The 17801-nt window shown below is 44.3% G+C and overlaps 1 protein-coding gene across 2 annotated transcripts; it reads right to left on the bottom strand.

Moving 5' to 3' along the window:
• Nucleotides 1-950: 950 nt before the first annotated feature.
• Nucleotides 951-9655, bottom strand: akt3b (v-akt murine thymoma viral oncogene homolog 3b). Of its 2 annotated transcripts, none has more exons than XM_027013722.2 (15): nt 9548-9655; nt 7177-7460; nt 6419-6544; nt 5696-5807; nt 5287-5431; nt 4875-5006; nt 4270-4335; nt 4115-4183; nt 3865-3987; nt 3313-3441; nt 2441-2539; nt 2116-2231; nt 1952-2039; nt 1666-1768; nt 951-1373 (listed from the first exon to the last, which is right to left on the bottom strand). In XM_027013722.2, the coding sequence occupies exons 2-15, from the start codon at nt 7220-7222 to the stop codon at nt 1288-1290; spliced, it is 1440 nt and encodes a 479-aa protein (XP_026869523.1). In that variant the 5' UTR covers nt 7223-7460; nt 9548-9655; the 3' UTR covers nt 951-1287. The 2 variants fall into 2 exon arrangements, with proteins under 2 accessions (XP_026869523.1, XP_026869525.1); XM_027013724.2 differs by lacking the exon at nt 9548-9655 and adding an exon at nt 9267-9353.
• Between the last annotated feature and the right edge of the window lie 8146 nt (nt 9656-17801).

Genomic DNA, 17801 nt, shown 5'->3' with positions numbered 1-17801 from the left:
TGTTGATTATAAACTCTTCCCTGCAGAGGGCTGTGGTTACCTGTGACCAGCTTTCACCCACGGTGTCCTAAAGAACTAATTAATCTAATTTCACAGGCAGAGTCTAGACCTTCTCTGAGATTAATGGTGTTAAGACACAGAACCAAGTCTGGCACTCGTGAACTATCGTAGAAGAGGGACCTGAATAAGTTTACCTTTCTGTCTATGTGTCGTCTTCATTATGGCATGAGAGGTGAAAACTGGCCTCAGGTTAGCACTATTACTTTATACACAGAAGGCTTGTAGCCGAGTTGTGTGGTAGGGGCAAAGTTACCCAGATGTACATCTCACAGACACACTTTCCACATTCTCTGTCTGGAGAGCACACAGTGGTCTGTCAAGTCAAGATTTCCGGGTGGAGTTGTCCTGTGGTTAAAGTGGTTTGCCTCACTGAGGTTCTCAGGTGAGGTTAACAGTAATCGGCAGTTTCGCACTGGTCTCCACCTACAAATCAGATCTTTATAGCGGAATGAAAACAAATCACGGAGAAAAAAAAAAAAAAAAAAAAAAAAAAAAAAAAAAAAGATTTGTGTTCTTCTCATTTCTATCTTGCACCTGTTGGTTTGTACGTTTTGGGTGGAAGGTGCGTGCTGTACAGGAACATATAAAGGTAAACTGGGACAAGTTTGTGAGCCTGTTGGGTCGGTCTACTGCCACTGCTGCTAACCCTGCACACACACCTGTCTGTCTGCTAACCCTGCACGCACACCTGTCTGTCTGTTGGTCTTAGTGTTTGGCTGACACTTAAGAACTACACACATAAGGCAACATGTTTTGGTATTGTTCCCCAAAATGGCTCTTTCAAAACAATCAAAAAATACAAACAAAACCAACCCCAAAAAAAAAAAAAAGCCAAAAAAAAAAAAAAAAATCAAACAAATAAAAGCACCAAAATAAAACTTTAGGTCAAGTCAATGGTAATACTGATGGATATAATTTAATGCACAAAACAAAACAACCAAAACCAAAACAACCTTCTGTAAACCACAACAATGCTGAAAACGAACGAGACTTTTTTTATGTGGGTTGACTAGGTTCAGTCCAACCCAACTGTGCAAAACCCCTTTTTAAAGTCCCACAACAAAAATGGAACAACAAAAACAATGAAAGAACAAAACAACTTCTCAAAGTCGATAAGTAATCAGAGAGAAAAGAGGAGGGGGTGTTTAACGAGGGCAGACTTCTCCTAGCATGGCTACGCAAGTTCCTTAAATGGCCTCAGCTGAATGCTGGCGCCTTTAAACGAGCTCACTCTCTCCCGCTGGCTGAATAAGAGAATTGTGGGAAATGTGGTCTCCTTTCACTATCAGCTGAGTCCATTCCATCCTCATCAACTGCAGAGGAGACACAGAGAGGAAGTGACTTCAGGAAATGAGGGAAATTACATCTACAGCTTGATAATATCTATTATTTCTTATATAAAAACATTTTAACGCTCAAAAAATCAATTGTTTACCCATTTACTGGTGTTTGTTTCTGATTTTGTGTATAAAAATACCTCATTAAAAAAACAAAAACATCAAGACAGACAATGCCTTCTAGGTCGTAGAACAGATGAGTACAAACTGAGAAGGTTGGGTTTTTCTGACCAAGATGGGCTGACATACAGGTCGGGTTTGAACTCACACTTCTCGGGAGGGGTGATTGTGATGGTCTGGGCTGTGAATTCCTCGTCAAAATACCTGGTGTCCGTCTCAGATGTCACCTGGGGCATAAACGGGGGGACCAGCTACAGTGAGAAAGAGGGAAAAGGAAGAAGGGAGACACAAGGGAGACACAATCAGTCGTCTTATCAACAGTGAACCTCCACAGGGCTGCTGAGCGTGTGCAGTCTGCAGTCTGCACCCCACACCCCCCCACACACACACACACCTCCATGGGGTCCCCTCAGTGGGTGTAGATGGTCTGTTACCTTTTTGTCATACACGTCCTGCCAGTCCAGTGTAGAAAAGAAACTGTGTCTCATGATCTCCTTCGCGTCGTCTGGGCCTCCTCCCAGTCTACACAGGGATTAGGAAAGGTTTGCAATTAGCAGGCATGCAAGCGCACATACACTCACCCAACTCACCCACTCACCTCTTGTTAGGGTCTTTGATGAGCAGTCCGGAGAGCAGAGACTTGGCATCTGCGGAGAGGGTCCTGGGAAATTTGATTTCCTCCATAAGAATCAACTCAAACAGCTTCTCGTGGTCCTGCAGACACATACACGGCGAGGAGTAATGACCTGATTGGTAGCTAAATATATAGACATACACACCATCATCATAAAGGTAAAGTACACAAAAGACCAAAAACATACAAATGCAAAAAACATTGCTATCCTAACATGCATGACCTACTTAACGTAAGCATAACAGCTGCAATTGAGCACGCACACAGACAGCCTCTCACACACACATACCTGATTATAAAAGGGGAGGCGACCACACATCATCTCGTACATGACCACGCCCAGCCCCCACCAGTCCACTGCCCGGCCGTAGTCGTTATCCTCCAACACCTGATCAATCATGAATACACTCAACTCACAGGTGGCCAGCACCTAAACAACATGCTAGAACGCAATAATGCAACGGCTTGTGTGTTCTAGCTGTTAGCAGGCAGTCAGTACAATAACCACCTTACTAACCCCCCAGTCAGTACAGTAGCCTACACTGATGGCGGAAAACTCAGCAGTAATTAGTGTAATCGAATAGAATCGGTTACTGAAACCCTTCAGTACATAAACAAATAAAGAGTGCTTGCATAATGCTCCAGAACCTGTATAGTAATCGTCATTGCCATAACGCTTTCCTCTAATACATTACTCCCCAACATGCTGTGTTCTCAGGCCTATCTAGTACAGCAGTGAACTCTACTATAGTGATGAATGAGCAGACACAGGTGCAGGTCACAGGTAAAAGAATTCGGTTCTCCTCTGCCACCTACTTCATTATTCATGAATACAGCCATGGTTTATTCATTTTGGTCAGAACTTCCATGTACGTGACCTTTACACGACAATTAATTTTTCAGTGCGGCGCACTAATGCCGTTCAGTCTCAGTACCCTGACGCGCGCCGTCATACACGCACATGTACAACGCGATCATCCTGTGAGTCACACGCGTCACTGTGGATGGTTCTGACCTGGATGGCTGCACGCGTCACATACAGGGATGATGTCAGGGCGTGATGACATCACCCACAAAAGTCAAACACAAAGCGGACAGACGGCCCGCATCTACAGCAGGGCCAAGTGTTTAGTGGCGTTGCTGCGGTTATGGGTACGGGACCTCGGGTGCCAGGTACTCCGGGGTGCCACAGAACGTCTTCATGGTGGCAGCGTCAGTGATGCCCTCCTTACACAGGCCAAAGTCTGTGATCTTAATGTGCCCATCCTTGTCCAGCATCAGGTTCTCCAGCTACACACACACACACACACACACACACACACACACACACACACACACACACACACACACACACACACTTTTCTGTATAGTACAAACCTTCCAGGACATCAGCAAATAAAAACCACTGTGTCCAATATGCTTACATCTTGTATGTTTACTGTTTATAATGTCAACAAGGCTCTCTTTAAAAGGAGGGACTGTTACTCCAGCACCCAGGAGGGCTGTTTCGAAACTGCAGACCGCATCTTTAAGCTGACGTCATTAGCATGATGAAGACTTCCAGTTAGTCTTAAAGTTACATTCAGCAGATTGCAGGGTGAGTCATGGTGAACACGACTATACCCAGCAGCTCTAGAAAACATGTTTTTATTTTCTCCAAGCCAAATGCTGATCTGTCAACAAAACGTACAAGTGGGTGGTGTTTTTGTTTACCTTCAGATCACGGTAAACAATCTTAGCAGAGTGCAAGTAGTCCAGTGCAGAGACGATCTCAGCACCATAGAAACGTGTCCGGTCTTCCGAAAACACACGCTCTCTCGACAAATGGAAAAACAGCTGCGACAAATTAAATAAATGAACAACAACAACAACAACAAAAAATCAACCAGAGACAGCACTGCTGTGCCAGCACGCTTCACTGAACGCCGCTCATGGTGCAGGCCAAACAAACCATGTGTCTTACCTCGCCGCCGTTTACGTACTCCATGACAAAACACAAGCGATCCTTAGTCTGAAAGGAATACTTCAGCGACTGAGGAGAAAGGGGGAAGAGCAGGTTTCAACTAAGACAGGGATATTGGTGTTGGGAGGAGCGGGTTTATTTTACACAATACTCACTGTTAAAAACGGATGCCTAGTGTTCTTTAATACTCTACTCTCAGTCAGCGTGTGGGCCACCTCATCCTAAAAGGAGTTAAAGCAATTAAGAAAGGGGGGGGGGGGAGAGAGAGAGAGAGAGAGAGAGAGAGAGAGAGAGAGAGAGAGAGAGAGAGAGACAGTGTGAGTGAGAATGGGATACTGGTCTCAGGCAGCGTGAAGAGATGGTTGAAGACTGGGGGTTTCTAGAACAGACCGTTACAAGCAGGACTGCAGTGTTCCCCAGTTAACTTAAGCCAAGTGTCAAGACTGTCCAGCAGAAATGTCCTTCAACTCTTCTCCTGTGGAAGTCTTGATTTGGGCCAAAGGCATTCAGCTAGGGAGGAATCCTCACTAATGCCACAAGTCAAGACTGTCCAGTCGGAGAGGAGGCAAGGGCCATTCCTACTGTGCAGTCCTCACCGTTGTCTTACATCACCTGGATAGTCAGATACCCTGTGCTGTGGAACACCCCACAGGGGCAGGAAATCTCAGCCCAATAACAGGACTCGGTTACCACCACCAAGCTGGAATCTTGGATCTTAGTTCCAGGAGTTCCAGTCTGGGTGGTGTAGGTGCTCCCTCACCTTGGCGATAATGACCTCCTTTTTCAGGATCTTCATTGCGTAATAGGTCCCACTGGCCTTCTCCTTAACCAGAATCACCTTCCCAAACGTGCCTTTGCCCAGCAGTTTCAGATAGTCAAAGTCATTCATTGTCTGGTGGGAAGAAGGAAAGACATGAGAGAGGCCATTTTAAAACCAGAGCGCACGGGGATCCAGAGGGGTCGAAGATCAGGTTCCATAAGAAAACATTCCGCCGTGGTTTTGCATCAGTCGTTTTGTTTTTCTGCTAATTATTTCTGCCTGCTGGCTTGAGCTAACCAGTAAATCCAGCCGGCTGGAAGAAGGTCCTGGAGAGGACCCGGACTAGCCGCCTTTGCTGAGGAAGAGTCTCTTGGTACTCTGCAAGGTGAGCCTAGAGGAGGCCTCTGGTTACCTTTCGTTTATGGTGACTGATGGATGTGTCCATCTCCTCCTCGTTGACGATCTCGATCTGGGAGGTGGGGCTACACAGGATTCCTTCTTCTTCCTGTTTGGCAAGCTTATCCGCCACCATCTGGATGGCCTCTACCCATTCGTCCCTGTTACCACGGCGACAGAAGTGCATTCAGGACTGCGGAAGGGTTCTCCCAGTGCTCAGCTTCTACACACTCTGACTGATGCTGTTGTTGCTAAGCAGTACACAGTTATCTGCTATATTTACACTAATCAAATGCTAAAGTGTTCTCCTGTCTCAGTTCTGGAGTGTGCCCTCGCTGTTCTGTAGTGCATTTACACCGTGCTAACCCCTGCCACCATCGGGTGCGTGTTGTGTGTTAGGGGCACTGACGTCATGGCATGCTCACCGCTCCTCGGGCGTGTCCACATGGAACGTGCGCTCTATCACAGTGGTCCACTGCAAACACCTGATGATGAAGGTATTGGGCTTTGGCCTCTCTGTCTTCATCAGCTGGCACTCTGTGGGGGGGGGGGGGGGTTTAAGGTGGCATCAAGATAGAAATATGTAAAATATCTGATGTGTACTCGCAGTGCAATGTGAGGCATTTGTTGTTTGGTCTGAGGCTGCTCCTTGCACTGCCACCATCCTGAACTATACTGTGAGGTATTTGTTGTTTGGACTACAACGGTCACCAGTCTAAGCAGTAAAGCCAAGTGTCTGAGGCATTACAACCGTCACTGTCCCAAACTGTAACCATGACTCATGTTGTAGAGAAAGTGAAGCTAGTGTGAGCGAGTGTGTAGGATTGTTGAGTCAGCCTGCTCTGAGCACAGCAGGTCTAAACCAATAGAACATTGATCAGACCTCATCATGGTGTGTCCAATCATGTCCAAAGAGGAATACAAGGCTACACTCTGCTCAGTCTTCCACAAAACATTGTGAAGAACGAAAACAAATTTGGAACTGGAAAACTTCAAAAGCTTCCATTCCATTTTATGGGTGAGTGGGTAAAAAAAGAGGGAGGAGGTGAGAAAGAGGTAGCGAAGGACAGAGAGATGGAGGATGAAGGACAGAGATGGAAAGAGAGATGGAGGGATGAAGGACAGAGAGATGAAGGAGGGATGCTCACTGGCCACAGAGAAGTTGTTGAGGGGGTAGGCAAAGTCTGCATCCTGGGGCTTCTCCTTATAGCCGATGAAGGAGCCGTCAGTCTTTAAGAGGAAGTACCGGGGCCTCCAGTTCTTTATATACTCTCCTGTAGGAGACAGAGAGAGGGGGAGGAGTCAGATCTCTCGCTCTCTCTCTCTCACACACACACACACACAGTTATTTATGTACTCTCCTGGGCAAGAGAGAAAGGAGTCGGCTCTCTCTCTCTCTCACACACACACACTTCATGTACTCTACTGGAGGTCCGATAGAGAGGAAGTCCTGAACTCACTCACACGCAAATGCACATGTGCACATGTGCACATGTACACATAAGCACGGGAGCACTCATGCGCATGTGCACGTGTGTCTACAATTCCTCATGAAACAGCAGGGTTTTTTAAAAACATATAAAACATCATTATATGATATGAAACAGCCTAACCTTAATCCTAATCCCATTTGCCGCAGTTTATTTCTGCCTGGATTTTAGGTTACCACATGCACATAAAGAGACACTCGGCTGGAGTTTTAACCCATTTGCTTATTAAAAAGCAACAAATTTTAATAATGTCCACCAGCACATGTGCACTTTTCTTTAGAACTTGATAAACCGCTAAGCGCACTGCTGTACGACATGCACAGGCGCGTGCTGGGACGCATTTCACATCAGGACGGCGGTTCATACTGACAAATGTTAAGGAACGCAGGCGTGCGGTTCGGGTTTCTCTTGCTCACCTCTCTTCTGAACCCATCCTTCTTTCACCACGTTCTGGTCATTCATGTTGAACCCCAGATCAGGATTCAGGGGGTCAGGGGGTCAGGTCTTAGCCCAGTGCTGTGCCTCTTGCAGCGGGTTGCTCGGTCCCTGCCACTGCTCGCGCTCTCTCGGTTTTCTTTCCCACCGTCCTCGTCTCTCTTACTCTGTAAGGCAGCGCGTTACAGCCCGGCCTCAACTCCTTCCTTCAGTGCTTCTCCACGTGTCTCTCTCGATCCTTCAGACACCCCAGCGGTGACTCAGCCTGGAAGGAAGCAAAAAAAAGAAAGAAAGAAAGAAAAAACATTTTTGAACATGAATGCACGCGCACGCACACAGAGTTTGCATGAGAAATTAAGTCATTGTTAAGCTCCAGAGCGAGTTTCCCACCCCACCCCAGTTCCAGCAGTCTCCTCACACACTCTTCCTCTCTCTCTCTCTGCTACTGGGAATCAGCAGACATTTTACCCTGGCCCACTGACCCAAGAGCAGCTGTGGTCTGACATAGATCTGAAAAGGCTGGATCATTTATTCCTGTGCACCTTCTGTACTGGAGTTGCCAAAACCCTTGCATCTAAGCACTTACTGCATTTGAGCTTAACCTTTGTTTGGAAAAGCAACCAGATCAAGCAATCTCCCAGTCTACATATCTGACAGATTTCTGATCAGCTGTTCAGAGCGCAAGTAGCAGGAATCACATAACCATGGTGCACATTAAGCAACAAAGACTGATGATCTGTGAGTAATCAGGATGGGTTTTTACGCTCCACATCCTTAGAGCCAAAGCCCAGGGCCCGTCCTGCCTGTTTAAAAAACGCGGTTCCCACGTTACTGCCTGCCCTGACGCTACACTGCACTACGCGCCAACAGACATACAAGTCAAGCTAACGGTTGTTTTTCCATGAGGACGCCAGTGTCTACACTATAAATCAGTCCCCAGGTTCTCATCATCATACACACATTCTTCTTCCCTCTTTACTAGTAAACTACCTATGACAGTTGAAACCAACACAAGCATAAATAGACGACAGCCTTGTAGAAAGCAAATGCAAACACGGCAACATTAAGGCCTTCAGAGGACAGGAAAACCAAGTGATTGCACCTCCAAGTGTCATTCAGATCTCAGCAGCTGTTTCAGAGGAGTGTTCCAGACAGACACTCAGCTATCACAGGATTCAAATGATTACTTACACAATTAACCACTGGCTGGATCATTTTGGCACCATGCTGCATAGCTGTTGTCTGGACCACTGTGCAGCACCAAACCAGAACACAATGACCAACACAGGTCTAACTAACTATCAAAACACAACAGTGACCAAACCTGACCAACACAGGTCTAACTCACTACCAAAACACAACAGTGACCAAACCTGACCAACACATGTCTAATGCACTACCAAAACACATTATTGCCACCCTTACGTCCTTTTAAAAACACGCACTGATATTTTCTTTGGCCATTAATTTTACGTCTTCTGATTTTCAAGTTACATAACTGTTCCTCGTTGCCAGTCAAAATAACGAGTTTTAACATAAAAACCAACAAACCTATCCTATGTCAACAAAAACAATGGCTGACGCTACGACCATTCCTCTGGTACAGACTCCGATGCTGGGTTTGTCATCACAACCCTGTTAATCTTTCGCCATTTCGATCTCCCCTGAAAACCATTAGTCATTAATTAAGTGGCCGGCGGAGCTCCGGCGGGGTAAAAACAAACCATGAAACAGTTTTCCTTCCCAGGGCGTGTAGTATCGTTTAGGCTGCAGTTATATAATATAGGGCCGCCACCGCAACGCTGTAAAACAGGAGGGACGCTGACCGGTTAGCAATAGCATGCGGCTGCATTAACCTGGAAAAATGTCTGCGGACACATCTCCTCATTTATGGGACGTGAGGAACAGGAGCGTGCAGGCCTGCCTCACAAAAACGATAAACAAATAAACACGCGTAGCGTGAACATATGTGCGTTTTGTTTCATTCGCAGCTCATTACAATCAAAATGGAGGACTAAGACAACGATTTTAGTCTTATTTGGTGCAAACAACAAAAAATAACCAAACAAACCCCAAAAAGCAAATGTGTGCACATTGGAGGCAGCAGCGTCGTGCCGAGGCCGCGAATCTCACAATTTTCGTCCAGGCCGAACCTCACCACTGAAGCATCAATGAGCACACGCGCTCGCATCCCAACTTACAGACGCGCTTCGCGAGCCAGCTAGCCGCGCGGCTAGCGGCGCGAGAGCGGGCCCCGCGCTCGGACGACCGCACGACCGCGCTCTCCCGCCGACACGTCCTCGCGGCGCCACGCAAGGGAAGAAAAAAAAGCATCGGAGCGTGTGTCGTTACCTGCCACGGAGCGAGACCGGGGAACGCGCAGGGTGCCTCCCTTCGGAACGAGCAGCTCTATGCTCGCGCCTTTCGCACGAGACTGGCAGATGTTGTTGGGTTTTTTTTTTTTTTTTTTGGGTTTTTTTTTTTCTCGGAAAGGCCGGCGGCGGTCATGAGGAAAACGGAGGCGAGGACGCCCGTGATGCTGCCATTGTCGCTGGCGTTACCCGGTGAACCGAATGACCCTGGATATGCTATATCGCCACCGAGGACAGAACGCGCGGCGGCGGCGCACCCCGTCTCCACTGCGCCGCTGGCACGGAGGAAAGCTCGTGACGTCACGTGTAGCCCGATTTCGGACGACCCCAACCCACCCCACCCCTCCCGACTTTATCACTTTATCCAAGCGTGTGTTTGCCGCCCCTCTCTCGTTACAACGCATAGAAATCCTGAATCAGTGCGGCGGAGTTTGCATGCCTAATGAATGCTAGCATCCTTCACGCGTTTAACGTGTCTCACATGGCTCCTTTTCCACATGCATGGGCTCTCACGGGCTGCAATTAAATTTAGGCCCTTTGTTTCATTTTTAATGCACGTTTCCCCTATCCAACTTCACCGGAGGCTACAGGCGGGAAGTAAAACAGGCGACTCTGGCCGGCTCTAGTCTAGTGTAAACCAAAAATATATTTATTCGAACTTGCAAGTCTGAAGAGAACTATTTATAGATAAGATATTTATATATGAAACTTATGGAGTGGTGCAGCACGTCGGGTAGACGAGGTAGAACGCGGTAATAGGTTAGCAGTACCAAGGTCATGGGCTTAGTTCGCTAGCGAGTGCACATACTGTCAGAAAGATGCATCTCTAAGTCACGCTTAAGTAACTCGTAAGTCTGCCAAACGCAGTAATATAATGTACGGAGACGTGAAGTCCTACCGTATAAAGCTACAGAATGGCGCCATCTCGTGTTTGTCTGGGGGTATGGCTTGCCGGGCCGCAAGTTACTCCTTATACAGTTATTTAATATAAAATCCTGAAAATTAACACTCCAAGGATTTAAACATTGCAGTGTAATGATCTAAAATCAGTGGTCTAAAGTTATGGTTGTACTATAGCAAATGTACAATTATATATGTGCATAGGACTACAATTGGAACAGAAAAATAACAGGCGAATAGAGGACAAATCTGCACAATTTAAATTTAGGCTTTCCCAAAGTGAAGCATTTCCTCTGCACAGAAGAATGATAAAAGATCCTATAACAGCTCCTATAAAAGTGTTCTCACAGGCAAAGGTCCAAAGACTTCAGAAAACATCAGTATTATACAACTAGGTGTCTTATGTGTTAGAGAGAATCCCCTAAGCATTAGTTATCATTCTGGTTGTTGGAGATGAACCACAAGAAAGTATCAAAGTATCTGTGACTGTGGTTGAGAGAGAGAGAGAGAGAGAGAGAGAGAAACAAAAAAAAGAAAGGAATGAGAGTCAGATTTCTTAGCTCAGGTAACTTAGGTAGCTCTCTACCCTGCTGGATTTGTGTCATTCAACTGATGTCCACAGAGAAGATCAGGGTACAGGTAGAGCACACAGAACTCACAGCTCCCATCTTCACTACTTCACATACAGGTAAGTGCACACATGTGTTTCACACATTATCAGGACAAATTAAAGAAAAACAATGTTAACCAACCTCGTCAGGACAAAAAAGGGTTCTTTCTTGAGTTTTTGTTAAGCAAAAACACAAACATTTCTGTTTGGTTACTGAGGTTAATGTAAGGTTTATATATAGTTCCCTATATATATATATATATATATATATATTATACATATATTATATAATATCTAATGTATAAAATGTGACATGTGAGTGTGTTTGTTTATACACCTTTCAGGACATGGGTCACTTCTAGAAACACACATTTTCTAAACCTAATCCCAGACATATCTGTCCCATTAATTTCACCATATAGAAATGTTTTTGCTGTTTCATTTTTAAAAAGGAAAAATGTAGTTCATACAAAGCACTTTACTTAGTCAGGACCATTTTTCTTCAGTCTCACACACACACACAAAGATGGACAGGATAATCATTGGAAATTGATGGGAACCCCTCCAAAAAAGAGCATATAGGTCAGGTAACAGACAAGCCTCCATAGATGTCCATCCATTTTCTCTGTTAACATGGCAAAAAAAGGAATGACTTGCTCTGTGTGACGTGCAGGGGGCGGAAGGTGTGGGGCTGGGGCTTCGGACCCTGTGGACCATCAGCGTGCCGACTGCGGGATGGCAGGACCAGGAATGGCACTGCAGCTTCACGAGTTTAAGGAAAGTCACAGGACTGACCCACAGCGTGGAACAGCAGGGGGAGCCATGACGTGAGTGGTGCGACTTCCAATACACGCCTGAACCGAGAGAGAGTAGACCTCCCCTCCTTTCAGCATCATTCAAATGGTCCCATTCTAACAAGAATGTGCTGACATAGGTGTGTGATTGTTTGAGGGAGGTTGGGGTGGGGTTTGACTACAGTTCAGGGACATAGAGGCTGCAGTTTCCTGCAGAGAATGAAGACACAAACGGAAACATGCAAGCTCTTTCAGACACGCCAAAGTGGCTGGCACATGCTCCTACTACTGGAACACAGGAAAATTATGTTTATCACGTATATAAATGTGACATGAGTCAACAATGAGGTGGCTGTGCCAGGCTGAAGGTGCTGGGTGTTGTCGCTTTGCAGACTCTCGCAGCAGGGCACAGACATGCTCGGACTGTAGCCGGGACAGCTGGCGAGAATTCAGGTCATCCACTCCAGGCGAGGGATTTTCATATCCTTTCATGATTTTTCACTGGCTTTGGCTGAAATCCATAATTTGGTTTACTGAATCAGAACTTCCCATGACTTTAGCTGCATTTTCGCCGTTTTCTAGGTGGCAGCTCAGAAGCTAAGGTCACAAACCCTGTAATCACCACAATTTAATCCAGCCAGTCCCCTTTAAGGACTTGGTTCACCGTGACACGAAGGCTAAGGGTCGGAGCAGTTCACTGCAGCTCCTGCACTGCCATTTCTAGCTCAGGCCAAAAATGCCTTGATAATTAGCAGCCAGCATCAGGTGTGTTAGAGCACAGAACACAACGCACCGCGGCCTTCCAGGACTAGAACTTAAAAAACAACGCGTCCAACATTACCACCCCTGTCACATAGATTGCCATACTCAAATGGCCACAAGGGGGCGCCAGTAGAATTGTTTTCAACCCAACACACCTCGCTCAAGTTTTCCTCCTGAATACCCTGACTTGATGTGTGTTAAGGAATGAAGCACAAGAGGCTACTTCTCCAGGAGCAGAGCCAGACAGACCTGATCTGAACATGACTCTCTCCCCCCAGACAAGGGCTGATGTCTGTGGAGGAGCCACAATGGTCACACGGCCTCAGGGAAGAGGAGCGATACCAGCCTAGCTTTGACCTTCTGACCCTGGAAATGTCAACCTGCGCAGAGAGGGATACACACTCCTTACTCACACCCCACAACCCGCACCACATACCAGGAAGAGTTTGGTCACCAGTCTCATCTATACCGTCAGTTCTTGGAGTTTAATCTCCAGAGCTTTCATGCACATGCGCGCGCACACACACACATGCACATGTAGGCCTAATGACTTAAATCTCATTTTTATTATACTCCAAGATGAATATATTGCAATCATTACACATAAAATAAGGTAACAAATGCTGATGTTTTAAGATGCACTTATGAATGACTGTACTACAGTGTCCTGAAGATGTGCTGTACTACTGTATGTGTAACTGTGACTAAAACAGCATGTATTACACACTTATCATTACATATGCTTGTATATCAAACAAAGCCATTTTTTTCCCTATTGAAAACTATGACCATGGCATATTAATATATTATAAGCTGGTAGTGTCTGTAGAACGTGTCCCACACCAGACAAACCAAGTGTTATTGATCCTTAAGTTCACTGGAAAACCACCACTGAGCGATCATGACATTGACTTTAATGTTGTCTTTCCAGTCTCACATCCTGCACCTCTGCTCTGCTGATGACCGCAGGATGATGCCAGTTTCCCAACCTCATCAGCAACAGTTCCACACTTAATAAAACAAATATTTATCTTAGTTTTTGCATTTCTTTCATACTAATTATATAATGACGGGGCAGTTGTGCTAGCTGTTGTCAATATAGCAGTTTATCCACCCAATTTAAAACAAACAATAATAAAAAAATTCCTTTAAAAAAAGCATATTGATACCAGATTATTAGTGTGTTAAAAAAAAGATTTATCAGTTGATTCTTTCTTTCATTAATGTTGTTTAGGGTTGCCTGGGGTCTTCTGGCTAGTTCTCCAAATTCTTTGCCTGTTGCTAATGTGTTAGTTTAAGCACCTCTGTGGTTGCGTCCCTCTCTTACTTGTGTTTGCTAGGAGGAAGTGCTTTATCTGGGCGACTGGAATCATTTTACAGTTCGAGTTCAAAGCCATGAGTTTACATCACCATTAGGTCTCACCCTGCTGACAGGAAGCACAATGCTACTGTTTACCTGAGCAGTAAAAATCCTCATGTGGCAGAACAAGTCACACCTGTTCTGGCTTACGTAGAGTTTTAAAATAGCAATCATAAAAGATTTTAATGAAATCTTTCCGGTATATTTCAGTCAGTCAATCTTGTCACCCATCCTTGATATTGCTCCATACAAACATGTTAGAATCTGAAACAATATAAGAACTATTGTCTTAATAAACCATATTAAAATGTTTTAAAATAGAAAAAATACAAGAACAAAAAGATTTTAAAGGTTTTAAGGTCTGTGTGATATTTGGTAAATTGGTGATATATGGCAAATTCCACAGAGGTCCAAGTTTAGCAGGGAGGATATCGTTGAGGTTTGAACTCTTGGGTGGCCATAAATGAGAAAGAGAGAGAGAAAAGAAAGAAAGAAAGATTGTTATCAAAAAAAGATTCAACTCAAAAAGGCCATAAGACATGGGAACAAATTCTCTTTACCCAGTAAGAAGCAGAACGCACAAAGAGTAAGCCTGACCTTGTGGTCTAAGTCAGGCTATTGTGTGGACTATTATGGCTATAATACACAGACCCTGACTTCATCAGTGAGATATAGTTTTATAATGACTGCAAAGTCAATGTGAAATATAAGAGTTTTATCTAAACAACAAACATAGAAACCCAAATAATAAGAACGTGCAGGTAAATCATTCACGTGTGGAAAGATTTTGAAATCCTAAGGAACAGGAACTCGATTGAATTGAAGAGGCAACAGCTGATATAGATCATATCTCCCTCTGCGTGTTATGCAAAAACATGGCTCCTATTATAGCGCTAATGAATTATAATGGCATAATATGAAAAACCTTCAACCACATTAGAAAAATAAATCACAAAAACAATCAAGGACTATCAGACACTTCTAGACTGACCACTTACAACAAAATAAATATAAAATCTAACAGAACCAGATACTTACATTATAGAGCCTCAAAATATAGAAGCGTTGGTTAAACTCGTCAATCTAATTCTGAAATTTTTTTCGGTTTATAAAAGGAGGCAAATTTGACCCCAGTAATTACAAAGACAAGCATAATACCTCAAGGAACTCTAATAGGATTTTTACCAAACCACTGCACCATCAGACCATATACATTCTTTACACCTTTCATATAGTTTGTAGATGTTATCTAAGCATTTAATTCAATTTGCCATGTGGTCTTAATATGTAAATTTATTCTGAATAGAACAGGTGGGAAAATATTTCTTTTTATAAAGTCACTATATTCAAAATTCACATTGCACGTAGAATTGGCCGACACTGGACAGAATGATTTTAACTGGGCTGTTTAAGTTAGACAGAGAGTTGAGAGAGGGAGCTGGCCTACACTACAATACTACACTTATCAGTATGCATATAGCTGACCTCAGACCAGCCCTGGACCTCCTGATCATCTTGAGCTTACCCAAGGGCTTGTTTTACACTAATGACCTGTGGGCAATTGTACATGTTATTTCATTGGCATATTTACACCACCCATAACCCATATATAGTTTAATCTTATAATTTGCTTGGCTGCATAACAAGGAATGATGACATTGCTGGATGGCCAGTATACTAGAATCACGTCACAGAGAGAAGAAGGAACTGTGGTCTAGGAAACCACTCACCTACTATCTAAACATCCACATATCTAGACATCCACACAAGAAGGTGGTGTCATAATTTACATTTAATCTGATGCTTTTATCCAAAGTGACTTACAATTATGGCTGAGTACATTCAGCTCACAGCTCAGCTCTGTAACCATGCTCGAAGCATAAAGAAAATTTTATGTTTTTCATTCACAGCTCACCTCCGGTAACTGCTCGACGCACAGACACCTTTTCTCACTCACAGCTCATCTCCATAACTGTACTTGAAGCACAGAACATTTTACTCACTGACTTCAGCTCTGTAACCGTGCTCGATGCACACACACACAAAAAACCTTTTCTAACTTACAGTTCAGCTCCTTAACCGTACTCGAAGCACAAAGAAAGTTTATTCACTCAGTTCAGCTAAGTAACCGTGTTCGAAGCACAAAGAAAATTTTACTCACTCAGTTCAGCTCCGTAACCATGCTCGACGTACAAAGAAATTCTCACTCACAGCCCAGCTCCATAACCGTACTCGAAGCACAAAGAAAATTTCTCACTCAAGTTGAGCTAGGTAACCGTGCTCGACGCACAAAGAAACTTTTACTCAGTTTAGCTAGGTAACCGCACAAAGAAAATTTTACTCACCCAGTTCAGCTAGGTAACCGTGCTCGACGCACAAAGAAACTTTTACTCAGTTTAGCTAGGTAACCGTGCTCGACGCACAATTTTTTTTTACTCAGTTTAGCTAGGTAACCGTGCTCGACGCACATTTTTTTTTTACTCAGTTTAGCTAGGTAACCGTGCTCGACGCACAAAGAAATTTTTACTCAGTTTAGCTAGGTAACCGTGCTCGAAGCACAAAGAAACCCTCTCACTCACAGCTCAGCTCCGTAACCGCACTCGAAACAAAGAAAATTTTACTCAGTTCAGCTAGGTAACCGCACAAAGAAAATTTTACTCACCCAGTTCAGCTAGGTAACCGTGTTCGACGCACAAAGAAAATTTTACTTAGTTTAGCTAGGTAACCGTGCTCGAAGCACAAAGAAAATTTATTCACTCAGTTCCGCTAAGTAACCGTGCTCGAAGCACAAAAACTTTCTCTCAGTTCAGCTCCTTAACCGTACTCGAAGCACAAAGAAATTTTACTCACTCAGTTCAGTTCCGTAACCATGCTCGACGTACAAAGAAATTCTCACTCACAGCCCAGCTCCATAACCGTACTCGAAGCACAAATAAAAGTTCTCACTCAGTTCAGATCCATAATCGTACTCGAAGCACAAAGAAAATTTTACTCACTCAAGTTTAGCTAGGTAACCGTGCTCGACGCACAAAGAAATTTTTACTCAGTTTAGCTAGGTAACCGTGCTCGACGCACAAAGAAAATTTTTACTTAGTTTAGCTAGGTAACCGTGCTCGAAGAACAAAAAAATTATTCACTCAGTTCAGCTAAGTAACCGTGCTCGAAACACAAAGAAAATTTTACTCACTCAGTTCAGCGTAACCGTGTTCGAAGCACAAAAAGTTTTACTCAGAGTTCAGCTCCGTAACCATGCTCGACGTACAAAGAAATTCTCACTCACAGCCCCAGCTCCTTAACCGTACTCGAAGCACAAATAAAAATTTACTCACCCAAGTTTAGCTAGGTAACCGTGCTCGACGCACAAAGAAATTTTTTTACTTAGTTTAGCTAGGTAACCGTGCTCGACGCACAAAGAAAATTTTTACTTAGTTTAGCTAGGTAACCGTGCTCGAAGAACAAAAAATTTATTCACTCAGTTCAGCTAAGTAACCGTGCTCGAAACACAAAGAAAATTTTACTCACTCAGTTCAGCGTAACCGTGTTCGAAGCACAAAGTTTTACTCAGAGTTCAGCTCCGTAACCATGCTCGACGTACAAAGAAATTCTCACTCACAGCCCCAGCTCCTTAACCGTACTCGAAGCACAAATAAAAATTTACTCACCCAAGTTTAGCTAGGTAACCGTGCTCGACGCACAAAGAAATTTTTACTCAGTTTAGCTAGGTAACCGTGCTCGACGCACAAAGAAATTTTTTTACTTAGTTTAGCTAGGTAACCGTGCTCGACGCACAAAGATAATTTTTACTTAG

The sequence above is a fragment of the Electrophorus electricus genome, chromosome 16 (assembly GCF_013358815.1).
Source record: "Electrophorus electricus isolate fEleEle1 chromosome 16, fEleEle1.pri, whole genome shotgun sequence".
In the NCBI taxonomy this organism is placed as follows: Eukaryota; Metazoa; Chordata; class Actinopteri; order Gymnotiformes; family Gymnotidae; genus Electrophorus; species Electrophorus electricus.
Note: the sequence above shows the minus strand (reverse complement) of the source record. Positions and strands in the feature narration are given on the sequence as shown.